Source organism: Neofelis nebulosa, chromosome 5 (genome assembly GCF_028018385.1).
Source record: "Neofelis nebulosa isolate mNeoNeb1 chromosome 5, mNeoNeb1.pri, whole genome shotgun sequence".
Classification (NCBI taxonomy): domain Eukaryota; kingdom Metazoa; phylum Chordata; class Mammalia; order Carnivora; family Felidae; genus Neofelis; species Neofelis nebulosa.
In genome coordinates, this window is record NC_080786.1 from 133950521 (window position 1) to 133965010 (window position 14490).

Here is a 14490-nt window from a genome sequence, read left to right on the forward strand (position 1 = left end):
TTATACAATTGTTTTATATTTCAGTTGAATGCATTGGAAGGTGCCCTTAAAATATCACACAACATAAATGAAGTACATAAATGCTGAAAATTTGTGATATCCCTTTCATACTCCTTTCTAAAATGATCACCAAAGCAGGGCACCATATAAACAGATAAGTGTGCTCGAGCTCTCTTTCCATTATCAGCTTGATTATCTTCCACTGCCAATTCCCTGTTTCTATAATTGCTTTTTAGTCTTTTGGTGTAAAAATCTCTCTGGGAGACTATGCTGATGACTATTCATTCACTCCATTTTCTACTCCCCAACAGCATCTGTCCTGTGTCCAGGAGGGATGAAAAATCACATTCCCAGCATATTCACCATACAGTGATGGTCATGGAAGATTCCATTCTAGCAACGATTGGGAATTCTCTCTAAATGATTTATTTCTTAAATATCATAATCACAGTAACTGAAATCTAGTGAATGGGCAACTATGAATAACACCGTCACCAAAACTTTGTATCTGTTTTGTGTTGAAAGTAACAGATTGTGCTCTTTAGGCTTTTATCTTGAATAGGATTACTTGTAATATTTTTCAAAATCCTAGGTGTTATATTTATCTCATTATACAAGTCTAATAAAAACCAGTAACTGATATTGTGTTGGAAGAGATTTGTTGCCATATTCCTTTTCATAATCTATTCTCTTTCCACTTTTCTCCTCTCTTAAATGTTTTTTAAAAGACCTACATTTGTCTAAAATTTTGTTGCAAGATGATTTCTTTTTGCAGACGGTGGAATGCCCAATAATTATTCTAATTGTTTGGAGACATGAAAAAAATCCATTTCCTTATTGATAGAGTTGTTACTTATTTTATCTCATGAATTCAGGTGGTTTTACAGTTCATCTCCGTTTCTTTAAAAATATACATTTTATTTATTTATTTATTTATTTACTGATTTATTTTCTTTCCGTTTCTAAGAGTTTGGCTTTTTTAGATTCCACCTATGCAATATGCTGTAGTATTTGTCTTCCTCTGACTTATTTTATTTAGCACAATGCCTTCAAGGTTTATCCATGTTGTCACAAATGACAGGATTTCCTTCCTTCTCATGGATAAATAATATTCCACTGAATATAATATACCACATCACCTTTATCCATGTATCTGTAGATTGGCACTGAGGTTGTTTCTATCCCTAGGCTATCGGAAATAATGTTGCAATGAACGTGGAAGTACAGATATGTCTTTGAGATTCTGATTTCATTTCTTTTTCATTCTTACCCAAAAGTGGGATTGCTGGATTTCATGATAGCTTTTTTTTTTTTTTTTTTTTTTGGAGAGAGAGTGAGCACAGGAAAGGCAGATGAAAAGGGAGAGAGAGAATCTTAAGCAGATTCCATGTCCAGAGCCAACTCGGGGTTAGATCTTCACACACATAAGATGACGACCTGAACCGAAATCAAGAGTTGGTTGCTTCACCAAACAAGCCACCCAGGCACCCCTGGGTTATATGATAATTCTGTTTATTTTTTTTTTTTTGGAAGTTCTATTTTTAAGTTTTGGTGGAAACTTCATAATGTTTTCCACAGTGACTAAACCAATTTGCTTCTCTTCAGTAGTATTCAAGGGTTCCCTTTACCTCACATCCTCACCAGCACTTGGTTATTTATTACTTGTCTTTTGAATAATAGCCATTTTAACAGGTGTGAGTTGACAGCTCATTGTAGTTTGATTTGCATTGCCCTGATAGTGAATGATGTTGAGCATCTTTTCATGTACCTATTGGCCATTTCTATATCTTTTTTTGGAAAAAAAATATTTGTTCTGCTCTTCTCTTTTTCTGAAATTCAGATTGTGTGTTTTTTTATTAAGTTTTTAATTTTAATTGCAGTATAGTCAACACACAGTGTTTTGTTAGTTCAGTGTTGTGTTAGTTTCAGGTGTACATTATAATGATTCAAAAAAATATAATACTTTTTTCATAAGTTCTTTCCATGACATCATTCTTGGAAAAAATTTGGGAGGCCCTCTTCTCCAGCAGAGTAGTTATTGGGTATTTTCTTGCACTATTTTAAGATACTTTGAAGAATTGAGCACTTAATTCTTTTGCATTCAAATATAGATATTGATGCTTATACATTTAATTATCCACAAATCTTAGAAATATAACCATATCGTTTTTAAGTATCATCATGAAATGAGTAATATATTGTTGAGAGTGCTGCTATAAACATTGGGGTACAAGTGCCCCTATGCATTGGTACTCCTGTATCCCTTGGTATCCCTTGGGTAAATTCCTAGCAGTGCTATTGCTGGGTGATAGGGTAGGTCTATTCTTAATTTTTTGAGGAACCTCCACACTGTTTTCCAGAGTGGCTGCACCAGTTTGCATTCCCACCAACAGTGCAAGAAGGTTCCCGTTTCTCCACATCCTCTCCAGCATCTATAGTCTCCTGATTTGTTCATTTTAGCCACTCTGACCAGATGGATGAAGAAGATGTGGTTTCTATATACAATGGAATACTACTTGGCAATGAGAAAGAATGAAATCTGGCCCTTTGTAGCAACATGGATGGAACTGGAGAGTGTGATGCTAAGTGAAATAAGCCATACAGAGAAAAGACAGATACCATATGGTTTCACTCTTACGTGGATCCTGAGAAACTTAACAGAAACCCGTGGGGGAGGGGAAGAAAAAAAAAGAGGTTAGAGTGGAAGAGAGCCAAAGCATAAGAGACTCTTAAAAACTGAGAACAAACTGAGGGTTGATGGGGGGGTGGGAGGGAGGGGAGGGTGGGTGATGGGTATTGAGGAGGGCACCTTATGGGATGAGCACTGGGTGTTGTATGGAAACCAATTTAACAATAAACTTCATATATTGAAAAAAAAAGAAATGAGTAATATATCAGGCTGATCTGATTTTTACCACATTTGAAAAATGATTATATTTATTTTGCTTAGAAATTTGCCAAAAAATTTTTCTCTTGAATTTAAAAATGTAAATAGGAAATTTTATAATACTAATTACTGCTTATTAATATTTTACAGACAGCAGTAAGACTGTGATTTTTAGTCATTTAATCAGATCCAAAAGTTTTTTTTTCCCCTTTATAGCTTCCCCTGTTAGTTTCAACTGGTTCTTTCCCTTTGGGAATGTTCATTATTTTTAAATTGTAGCTTGGTGTTTTTTCCTGCGTCCTCATTCTAGACTTTCACATCTTTCCAACTTTTTATATATTGTTTTTGCATTCTTTTTTATTTAAAAAAATTATGTTTGTTTTTGAGAGAGAGAGAGAAAGAGAGACAGAGAGAGGGGGAGACACAGAAACCAAAGCAGGCTCCAGGCTCTGAGCTGTCAGTACAGAGCCTGACCAAACCGCAAGATTATTACCTCAGCTGAAGTCAGACGCTTAACTCACTGAGCCACCCAGGCACCCCTGTTTTTGTACTCTTGATCACGCTTTTGTGCAGCAATTATTTGTGGAAATGTGGATATTTTGGTGCTAGAGTATTTGAATTGGTATGCAAGCAACCAAAAAACTGTGCCTTTTACACCATTAACAAAGACTTCTAATCAAACCAGAAAAAAGAATTTGGTTGTGCTAGAGTTTAAACAGGAAATTCCTCTGCCTCAAATAGCCATGGTTTTCCAAATATCTTAAGGGGCAACTAATTTGTAATATCATTTTTGGGGGGCAGTATTCAGCAAGATATTAGGAGCTAAAATTAAATATTAATATTTTGTAAAAAATTACAAGTCATAATTTTAGGTATAAAAATAATGTTGAAACCGTTTTGTGTTTTCTACTATTAGCTAAAGTTCTTTATTATATCATTTGCTTTCTATTAACAGTAAGAACCAATTAGGTTTTATCAATAATACACATTCAAAGTCTTTTTTACCTTAGAAGGACTAAATATTATATACCAAAATTTCCTTATCCATGTCCATTATTCATCTACACTTTAAAAGTATCATCAGAAAGTCAAACTATTAACCTAAGTTAAATCAAATGTTGGATTAAATTAAAATATTAGGTTCACTCACAAACAGAAAAAAACTGGAATAAAATACTGGCAGACAAATATAGTTACCATAGTAAAATCAATAACAACAGAATTATCAGAGAACAGAATCAGTAGCTTAATTCAAAATGATGGTCTCTTTTCATAATTTGGCTACTGTTGATAATGCTGCTATAAACATTGGACACAAATGTCCATTGATTGATGAATGGATAAAGAGGATGTGGTATACACACACACACACACACACACACACACACACACACACACACACTGGAATATTACTCAGCTATAAAAAAGAATGAAATCTTGCCATTTGCAGTGATGTGGATGGAGCTAGAGACTATTGTGTTAAGTGAAATAATTCAATCAGAGAAAGGCAAATACTATATGATTTCACTCATATATGGAAGTTAAGAAACAAAACAAATGAACATGGGGGAAAAAAGAGAGAGAGAGGCAAACCATAAAACGGACTCTTAACTATAGAAAACAAGCTAAGGATTGCTGGAGGGGAGGTGAGTGGGGTGATGGGTTAAATAAGTGATAGGGAATAAGGAGGGCACTTGTGATGAGTACCATGTGTTGTACGTAAGTGAGGAATTACTAAATTCTACATCTGAAACTAATATTATGTTGTATTTTAAATAAATAAATCATTGGAATTTAAATAAAAACCTGAAGCTAAACAAACAAAAAATAAGACAAAATGCTAGTCTCAAAATTGCCTTGATTAATATTTTTCAGTGATATGATTCTTTACTAAGTTAGTTCCTTATTATATGTATGTATATATCATACAAATATATATCTCATAGAAATATATATTTATAAATGTATACTTACATAAATATATAGTATCTATTGCTATTTTCATGTCACTATATTTTCTTTTTTACTCCTCTGAAAAATAATTATAAGTATGACTTTAAAATAGTCTTAATTTATAAAATAAAAATAATTTAAATCATGTCATTTTCTCCATTTTCTCCTTTGTCATGGACTGTATTTTAAGATAAAAATCTAATTTTCAGATCTTAATTTTTAGATCTTAAAGTCTTTATTCCCATCGTTTTATATTACATATTTTTTTTTCAACATTTTTTATTTATTTTTGGGACAGAGAGAGACAGAGCATGAACGGGGGAGGGGCAGAGAGAGAGGGAGACACAGAATCGGAAACAGGCTCCAGGCTCCGAGCCATCAGCCCAGAGCCTGACGCGGGGCTCGAACTCACGGACCGCGAGATCGTGACCTGGCTGAAGTCGGACGCTTAACCGACTGCGCCACCCAGGCGCCCCATATATTACATATTTATCATAGGTTGAAAATATTCAAATTGCACTGCAAATATTCAATTCACTAATTGAATATTTTGATCGATACATGTCACTGTTGCTTACAAGTCACAAGTCGCTGTGTCTAAAACCAGTCACAAAATCCAGAAGGACAGGTCAGTTGATTGGGCTACCACTCACTCCTACCTAAGTAGGTTGGCTAATAATTGATGCAGCTTATTTTCATGGCAGGTTGGTAGACAAGATACAGATCAACTTTGCAGTAAATCTGAAAGCATTCAACTTTCAGAGATGCAGTCAAAGGTTTAGGCCAGTTGTAAGTGGAGGAATAGATATTTGCACAGCTGGATCTGAGATTAGATAACAAGCCAGATGAGGATCAGTGCCTTGACCCCTACCTCTTTTCTAGACATTATGGTCAAAGACAAACTGACCACAATCTCCTATGGAAAGGAAACATAGATAAAGGAAATGACATATATTCTGTCTTCCTGACATATTATCCCCTTGGAGAGGACCACAGAGTTGTGGGCAGGGGTATAAGAAAAATCACACTCCAAGGGGAGAAGCAAGTGATCACAAATTCACTATAAATTGTCAAATGCAAAGAGTTATACCATATCCTCTGTCTGTGCTTATAGAGATACAGATACATGATAAGCAGGCAGGCAATTTTGTTTTGGCCTGCTGATTATGTTATGGTCTAATAAAAAATGTAGGATTAGAAGATTATATATGCCAGTAATATCAGCATCAAATTCCTTCATCCTTCACGGCAGCAGCTTTACACTGGTTTGTCTTTTAAGAAGTTAGTGGTGTTAATTTTTTAATTGGATGTTGTTGGAATCCAAACAGCTCACTTGCCTGACTCCCCGCTGTTCTCTGAAAATGCTTTCGGCAAATGACATGACAGATAATCCTCCTTCCTCATATTCCCAAGTACCCTGCTTTTAACATTTAAAATGGCCCTCTTCACTGACAAAATTCACGACTCTACACCCCAGAGAAGTACAAGTAGGTCTGCTGAAAATACGGATTCTTTCTTTGAACCGACTTAAGCAGCAGTTATACAGATGTAAAGGCAGGAGGAAAATCTCTGATAAAATGAAGACAGATGAATGTATTTGAATGCAAACAATGAAGTCGTATTTAGGCTTCAAAATACTGTCTGGTTGTATCGTTTTGCTCCAAAAGTTACAATGCAACATGTAACCCTAAGTGCACATACCTGGAATCCCCAGGTAGTAGCCAGTAGTGAAGTTTGCTTTAAATCCCCCTTTTGCCAACAGATCGTCAGTGATGAAAAGCACAGTCATTCTACTGGTGGTTGAGAACACATCCTTTACTGGACCAGGCCCTGTGTACACAGCTGCTCCAAATGAAAACAAGATAATTATTGAGGGGATTCTTTGAATCTAGAAGAAAATAGACTTGTTTCTGTCAGTTCCACCTTCTAGATGTATGCTACATGCAGCATAGCTTGCTTGGGAAGCGACCACATATAAATAACTATGCTTTCTTTTAGATTTTGGACACTGCTTCTAGGAAAGCCAACTTCTCTATTGATCTTTTCCACTATTGCTGTGGCTCTATAATTTAACGATGAATTATTTATGTTATCTGGCTTAGCACCACTACTATTCAAAGCTCATGTTATCCCAGAAGAAATGATTATATGTCTGTTTTAAAGACCTTTAGAAAATAATGGAGATTATAGCTTCCCTTAGTAAATTTTTGTCCAAATTTATTTGGTTTTCTTTTGTGTGTGTGAGTTGAATCATTAAACTAAGCTGAAGGATTGGATTAATTAGAGATAGATAATATAAACCTAAGTTATGGTTTTCAAAATGTTTCCCACTAACCCCTGGGCTCTGGGGGTTTCACAAATAATGAAATACTCTCTACTACACAATAAAGACTTAAGCTAATTAAAAATACGTTCACATTATTAGATATTTTATGTATTAGAATCCCCTAAAGTGATTGTTTCAAAACAGCTTCTTGCCTAAAATTTTGAAAATTATGATTCTGGGATCCTCTGGAATTCTTATTTACCTTTCAATAATTAATGTAAATATTAAGAGGTGAAATGACAAAAAATAATTTTTCTTAGATCATAAGAACACTGAAATTTTCATTAGAGGGGCAATATAACCTAAACATGGGAAAATAACTCAAAATGTGTTCATAATTATGTATATAAAAATCAAATTTGAAGTTCCTCAGTTCTTATTAGCACTAGCCTCCCAGCCCCACCGAGATTTTCATTGTTGATACGTTCTTTGTGTGGCTCTCAAAATCTTCTAGGAAGCCTGTACGTTAGAACTTTGTGGGATTTTGCTGAAGAACCCTGTGCAAGCAGCAATGGATTAGTATTGCTGGGAACCCTCCCCACCACCCTGCACCTTTACTGTAGAGAAAGTTCCCTCTGGTCTTCTCCATTGGTTGCAGTGTTCATGTGATTACACCCTGATTGCATAGTTACCTGGTCAGACTTTGTAGGAAATGATTAATATGAGTACAAAGCACAGTTAGATAAAACACTTTTACTTGTGAAGTGTGTTGTTTCATGCATTCCAGTTGACTCTATAAGCATTTTCATAATTTAATGTATCACTTATCAAGAGACACTTTCTTAAAATATTGGTAGTAGTTAAGTAAGATAATAGCTATCACATTTGACTGATAGATATTTATTATGTTACCATATATTTTATGACCTACATACAAGAATTTCCTCTAGAATAGTACACTTTCTCCCATGTCTATTAAAAAAATAGTAATCAATAGAAGTTAGGGAAAAATCAACTTTGATCAATATTCAAATCATTTTCAGATACTTATATAGAAGCAGCTGGTACTAGAGACACAATCAGAGTAATAATGAAATGTAAATAAAAAATCATAAAACATTTTTGCATAAAAAACACAATTTGGGGGCGCCTGGGTGGCGCAGTCGGTTAAGCGTCCGACTTCAGCCAGGTCACGATCTCGCGGTCCGTGAGTTCGAGCCCCGCGTCAGGCTCTGGGCCGATGGCTCGGAGCCTGGAGCCTGTTTCCGATTCTGTGTCTCCCTCTCTCTCTGCCCCTCCCCCGTTCGTGCTCTGTCTCTCTCTGTCCCAAAAATAAATTAAAAAAATGTTGAAAAAAAAAAATTAAAAAAAAAAACAAAACAAAACAAAAAACACAATTTGTTCCTTTAGTTTGAAGTGAAACAAAACTGGATTTAATAGCTACTTTTGGAAATATGATGTATACATAATGCATATTAAACTGAGTAATGCATGTTTTTAGCTCTTAGTCTCCAAGGTATAATGCTCACTGTAGTGAATTAATATAGCTGGTAGAAACTACTCATGCAAAAATATTAATTCTGGTTTGCCAAGAGTGCTCAAGAAGAATCTTACTCTCTCATTATTGCAAACACTCTCATTTTGGAAGCTCCACATAAACTTTGACATGTTACTCTGCTGTTGTAATGTCATTTTGCTTGTTGTAAAAGACTGATTATTTTTTTTTTTTTTAACATTTTTTATTTATTTTTGGGACAGAGAGAGACAGAGCATGAACGGGGGAGGGGCAGAGAGAGAGGGAGACACAGAATCGGAAACAGGCTCCAGGCTCCGAGCCATCAGCCCAGAGCCTGACGCGGGGCTCGAACTCACGGACCGCGAGATCGTGACCTGGCTGAAGTCGGACGCTTAACCGACTGCGCCACCCAGGCGCCCCAAGACTGATTATTTTTATTGGGAAATGCTTTCTCTATCATTCCAACATCTTGAGCCATACAACCTTCACAATACTTAAATTGCAGACTTACCTAAGAGTAAAGAGTCATCTCCTCTACCATCTCTGATTTCCACTACGTCTGCAATATTTTCTAAGTCAAATTGTTGAAAATGAAGTTGTATATTCTTTCCCTTTTGTGCATTTAAATTCCAAATACCTTAAAAGTAAAACATGACAACACAGTTTAGAACACACTTCTTTTGATTTCCCTCAAAAGCTTTACTCCCTTGAGAATTTCAAATTTCTCTGAACTTCCGTATATTAGGTAAATATCATGTCCCTCCATAGCACCCTGCCATTCCTTTTATTGTTACACTACCTTGGGTATTTTGTAAAGCCTGATAATTTATCTACATCTTCATCTAGACCGTGTCATGTTTTTTTCTTCTTTTCTCATTTCAGTGCCTAATAAAGTGCCCAATAATATTTATTTAATAAATCAACAAATTTAATAAATTTATTCAAATTGTTCTTTTAATATTCCACTGATGTTTCAGAAATTTTGGACCATTCCTTTGTGCAAATGATATGTTTAAAAGATGTCTTCAATGTGGAGTAGAGATGATAATCTCTGGTTCCCCCTACAAGTCAAATTAGATTCATGGTTGTTTATTTTTTTGGATCAGATAAGCCCCTGGAATAGTGACTTTATTCTCCTATGAAAGTGATATTTACTTATCTCTGGGTCATTTGAAGGAAGAAAAGCTGACATTTTCTAACAACACATTTTTCACTGTCATTAGAGCATTTCTTTTACTGGTAGATTTTCCCATTTAGATTGGTGTTGCTATCTTAGATGCGGCCATGTGAGGAACATATCTGTTTCCCAGGCCTACTGAAGTGGAATATTTGTAGGATGGGCTGGGGAATTGGCATCTTTAACATAATTTTTATGCAGTTTGAATGAGCTACTCCTCTTAGAAATATTGACCTAGATATAGGCTCTGTTCAGTTTTAGCAAACTATTCTTCCCTCTACACTTAATGATTTTCTAATGAATCCTCATTATTTCATCTTTTATACTGAGAAACTAGCTACCTGACTCTAGCTGCCTGCTTTATTGACACTGGTCTATATTTACAAAAGGTGTGGATGTCACAGTTGGCCCTTTACTTTTTGCACTTTCGCTGACTTTATTCTATGAAATTGCAAACTTGTTATATATAATATAGACATTGTATGTATAATCAAGACGAGTGATTAACAGAACAGTATCTGGAGTAAGGTACTTCTACTTACTGGTTTTATTAAATTTTTAAATTTTAGAATTATAATAATAACACCTGCTTCAAAGAATTATTGTAAGAATTGACTGAAACAGTATATTAAGCACTAGCACAGTGCCTGGCATGAAATAAATGCTAAGTAAGTTAGTAATCATTATTGTTATTGTTGTTATCATTATATTATGCAATATTATAGATGTGATAGTTGTAGTCAGGTTTGGAAAATTTCTAATCCACTTTTCTGTGTCAAGGTGGGAATCTAGCCTTGAGATACACACACACACACACACACACACACACACACACACACACATCTGTTTCTCATGGCTTGGGAAAAGAAACGACTCACAAAAAGCCTTATTAGGGTAGCTGTTTGGAAAGTTCATAGAAGTGAATGTTGTATTTGGCTCCCACAGTTCAAGAGGTCCTCCACAGTCCGCTGAAAAGGAAATAACAAAAAATCATTAGTAACACAATGCTTATTTCAGAGAAATAATATTATATCTTAGCAAATTTCCAATTATATTTCTTGGAATACTGATTTTGACAGATAAAATGCATAGTGTGTATAAAAGAAAACCTTGCAACTTAAGTAATGAAAAACTACAGGTAAACTGGTCTCCTTACTGAAGAACTTCTCAAAACATTAAATATTCTTATGTTATTTATGAACCTCCAAGAAGGCATAATAGTATGCAGCATTTCCCAAAATTATTTGGGTAAGGAATAATTTTTCTGAGCATCTTTTATAAATAGGCTTCATGAAATAAGGTATCAGATACTCCTTGCTATAGAAAAAAAAAAAAGAATCTTTATAATAGAACAGATCTTATATCTGCCCTTCTGAGAAGGGCTAGTAAATGACTCATTTGGCCATTTCTTACGTTTTTTCTTTCTTTTTGTTTTTCTACTATTTTTCCTTACTTTCTTTCTTTCTTTCTTTCTTTCTTTCTTTCTTTCTTTCTTTCTTTCTTTCTTTCTTTTTCTTCTTTTCAGTAGAGAGGAAGCCTCACTGTTCTGTACATTGAGTTGTTTTACTGTCAAGAACAGGAGACAAACTGAAATTTCACTTGCTAAACAATTGGCCTAGACTGATCTGTACTTAACATTGTCTAGGAGTCAAGTTGAGGAAACACTTACTAGAAAAAATAGAGCACAGGTATCCTAGTGAAAACTAAGATGATTTAAGTAGGCATATTAACTTTGTGAAATTCTTAAGCTATTTTAAATTTATCCTCCTGCTTAGGAAGAAAATTCTAGAGTAATATAAAATTTTACCAGCTAGTTTAAGTATCCTTACCCTATCTTATTTTTATTAGCATGTTACATTTAAAATCAAGAGGATAAAAGTAACCTAATTCTAAGGATATAGGAAACTGAGATTAAGTATATATTTTTACTGTTATTAAAGGCAGATGATACTGAAGTTATTTACTCCCAATAAGATAAAAATCAGATAATAGGAGGGATAATTAAATGTCTCTATATCTACAGCAGTGCCTTCAGTCATACCCTCTTCTTTGGTCCCTCTTTTATTTTTGTTTTATTTCTTAAAATTTATTGTATTTATTTTTGAGAACGAGAGAGAGTGCACATGGGGCAGGGGGAAAAAGAGAGGAAGAGAGAGAATTGCAAGCAGACTCTGAACTGTCAGCATGGAGCCTGAAGCAGGGCTCAATGTCAGGAAGCATGAGACCATGACCTAAGCTGAAATCTAGAGTCAGACACGTAACCGACTGAGCCACGTTCCTCTTTTATATGTTATCTATCTCATTTATGTAGATCTTTGCAATTCATGTGCTTCTTCCAAATTTGCGTGCAATGAGCCTCTTAGGTTTGCGTGTCATGATGTATACGACTGGGCGGAGAGGGGCAGTTGCTGTGGCCCAGTAGTAGTGTTGCCATCCCATCCTGTTTTGTAAGGTGTGGAGCCTGGTCTACCTTACACACTCTCCTGGGCAGGCTGGGCCAGATCTGGATGAGCTTAGCAAGAGTAATATAATCTCTTATAAAACGTTATCATTTGCACATTGTTTCCATGCACATCGTCTCATCTGGGAGGGAACATGATGTATAAAAGAAAGATGTGCTGGAGCTGGTGGATTAAATTTTTGCCCTGAGTTAGCTACTTGTCTTTTTGAGATTTGGTTTTCTCATACATAAAATAGATATATATTAGATATTTTCAGGGTTGTTTATAAAAATAAGACATAATTATGAAAACTGCCTACACATTACCTGGCATATTCAGTACTGATTTCCAATACATACTTGTGGGTTAGGTAATTACTTTCATTATTTCAATTTTAAGTGGAAATAAAAGCATTGGAGATATTCAGTTACTTGCTAATACTGTACACATCCATTTAGTGTCAAAGTCAAGACTTCAATTCAGTTCATCTCAAGCTCATCCCTCAATATGTCTTCTGATTAAGTTGATTAAACCCTGCATTATTTCCACTGTCTGGTCTAAGCTATAGACAGGGTTTGACTGTGTCTCAGTAAGTGCCACTTGATGATAGGTGACATAAAACTTGTTAGGTATAGACAGAAAAAAGGAGGGTAGAAAGGAACATAGATGAAAGTACTAACAAGTAAGGTCAATGATGGATAGATCTAGAAGAAAGAAAGTACTGTACATAGGTTGTTGAAGAAAATACTTAAACCAAAGAAAGAGTGATAATGGGGAAGAAGAGCAGGTTCTCCACTGGGCAGGGGGAAGGAAAGGCAAGAGGATTGTGTGCTCCCATCTCTAAGGCTAATACTCTCCTTGATTATGTGATTAATTGTCCAGTAAAGATTTCTGAAGAAGGATCTATGACAATCCCTCCAACCCCACTAACATACAACTCATTTAATTTTAATAATTCTTAGTGCCATGAAAATCTCCCATAAATCCTCTGTGAAACTAATGGGAAAGGGGAAAGTATAATTGCAGGGGCAAAACTAACATTGCAGATTGCAGATTGGGGAAAACCAGTTCTTCCTATTTCACAGATTTAGACGTGGCCAGTGGATTTGTTTTTGTTTTGTTGTTGTTTATTTTAAACCGTCATTCATATTTTCTTTTCAAGGAATAGGAAAATCTCAAAATGTATTCTTCTAACGGAGTAAAAAGCTGACATTTTGGAGAAGGTATTGAATTTTCACATAACTGAACACAACAGTACATTATATTAGATATAGATGAGTAGGTAGCACTTTAATAAATACACAACTAGAACTAAAATGTTGTCAAGCGTAATTGTGAAGCCTGTCAAGGCAGACAGTTCACTTAGCATTTCTCCACTAAATAGAAGTCTTAGAAATTCATTATTCTGAAATACTTAAAAATCCCTTTTTTGAAATTCATCTCACATATAATTTCATATCTAATAACTCAGTAGTAAGATATCTCTGACCCTTGGCCTGATATGATATGTCAGTGACTCTGTATACATATGATAGTAAGGAATTGGAAAAAGCGCTTTCAGCCATTCTAAATATGAAGAGACAATGTATTTTAAGAGTGGTGTTGCTATAGTAAAGACATAGCTTCTTAATAGAGAGGCTGAAGACTCATAAAACATACTTTTTGGGTATCACAGTCATACTGTGTCGTTAGATAAACTCTCTCCACCCAGAGACTAAAGAGTTAAATTGTCTGGTACAGGGAACTCTATTCATTTACAGTTGTTAAATTTTTTCATTTTTCTTTTTCTTGAAGCTGTTCTCTCAAAGATTTGTATTCTGATTAATTCCTTACTATGCCAGCAGGGATTTTCACTCCATACAGTATGTAAATAGCATGCAGTATTTTGCAAAGTGGTTGTCAAGGATATTTTCCTTGAGGTATGTCATTTTTAATCCATGCTGAAGCCTCTGACGTTCATGAGATATGTGTCAGTGTGGGGTGAAAAAGAAAAAAGCCCAGCTCTCACTTACAAGAAGAAGGTTCAAATTAAAGGTATTTGTGGAAAAACAATAGATGCACCTTGAGAAATAGTATCTCTCGTTGATGTTTAAATAATGTTAAAGTCAGCAATTACTTTTCATCATCATAGTAATAGACAAGTCTTACACTATTACATGTAACATTTAAAAAATTTAGGTTGTAATATAAAATGGAGTCTCCCATGAAAATTTTGTGTTTGGTTTCTCAAAATTTATATTCCATTCATAT

At 34.9% G+C, this 14490-nt stretch overlaps 1 protein-coding gene across 1 annotated transcript in view; it reads right to left on the reverse strand.

Moving 5' to 3' along the window:
- Positions 1-14490, reverse strand: part of TMPRSS15 (transmembrane serine protease 15) — a 120051-nt gene that overhangs the window by 43848 nt on the left and 61713 nt on the right. Inside the window, exons 15-17 of the mRNA XM_058731782.1 lie at positions 10678-10767; positions 9134-9259; positions 6542-6682 (exon numbers count right to left, since the gene is read on the reverse strand). Of these exons, the coding sequence (XP_058587765.1) occupies positions 6542-6682; positions 9134-9259; positions 10678-10767 (357 nt within the window). The remainder of the gene's footprint in view (positions 1-6541; positions 6683-9133; positions 9260-10677; positions 10768-14490) is intronic.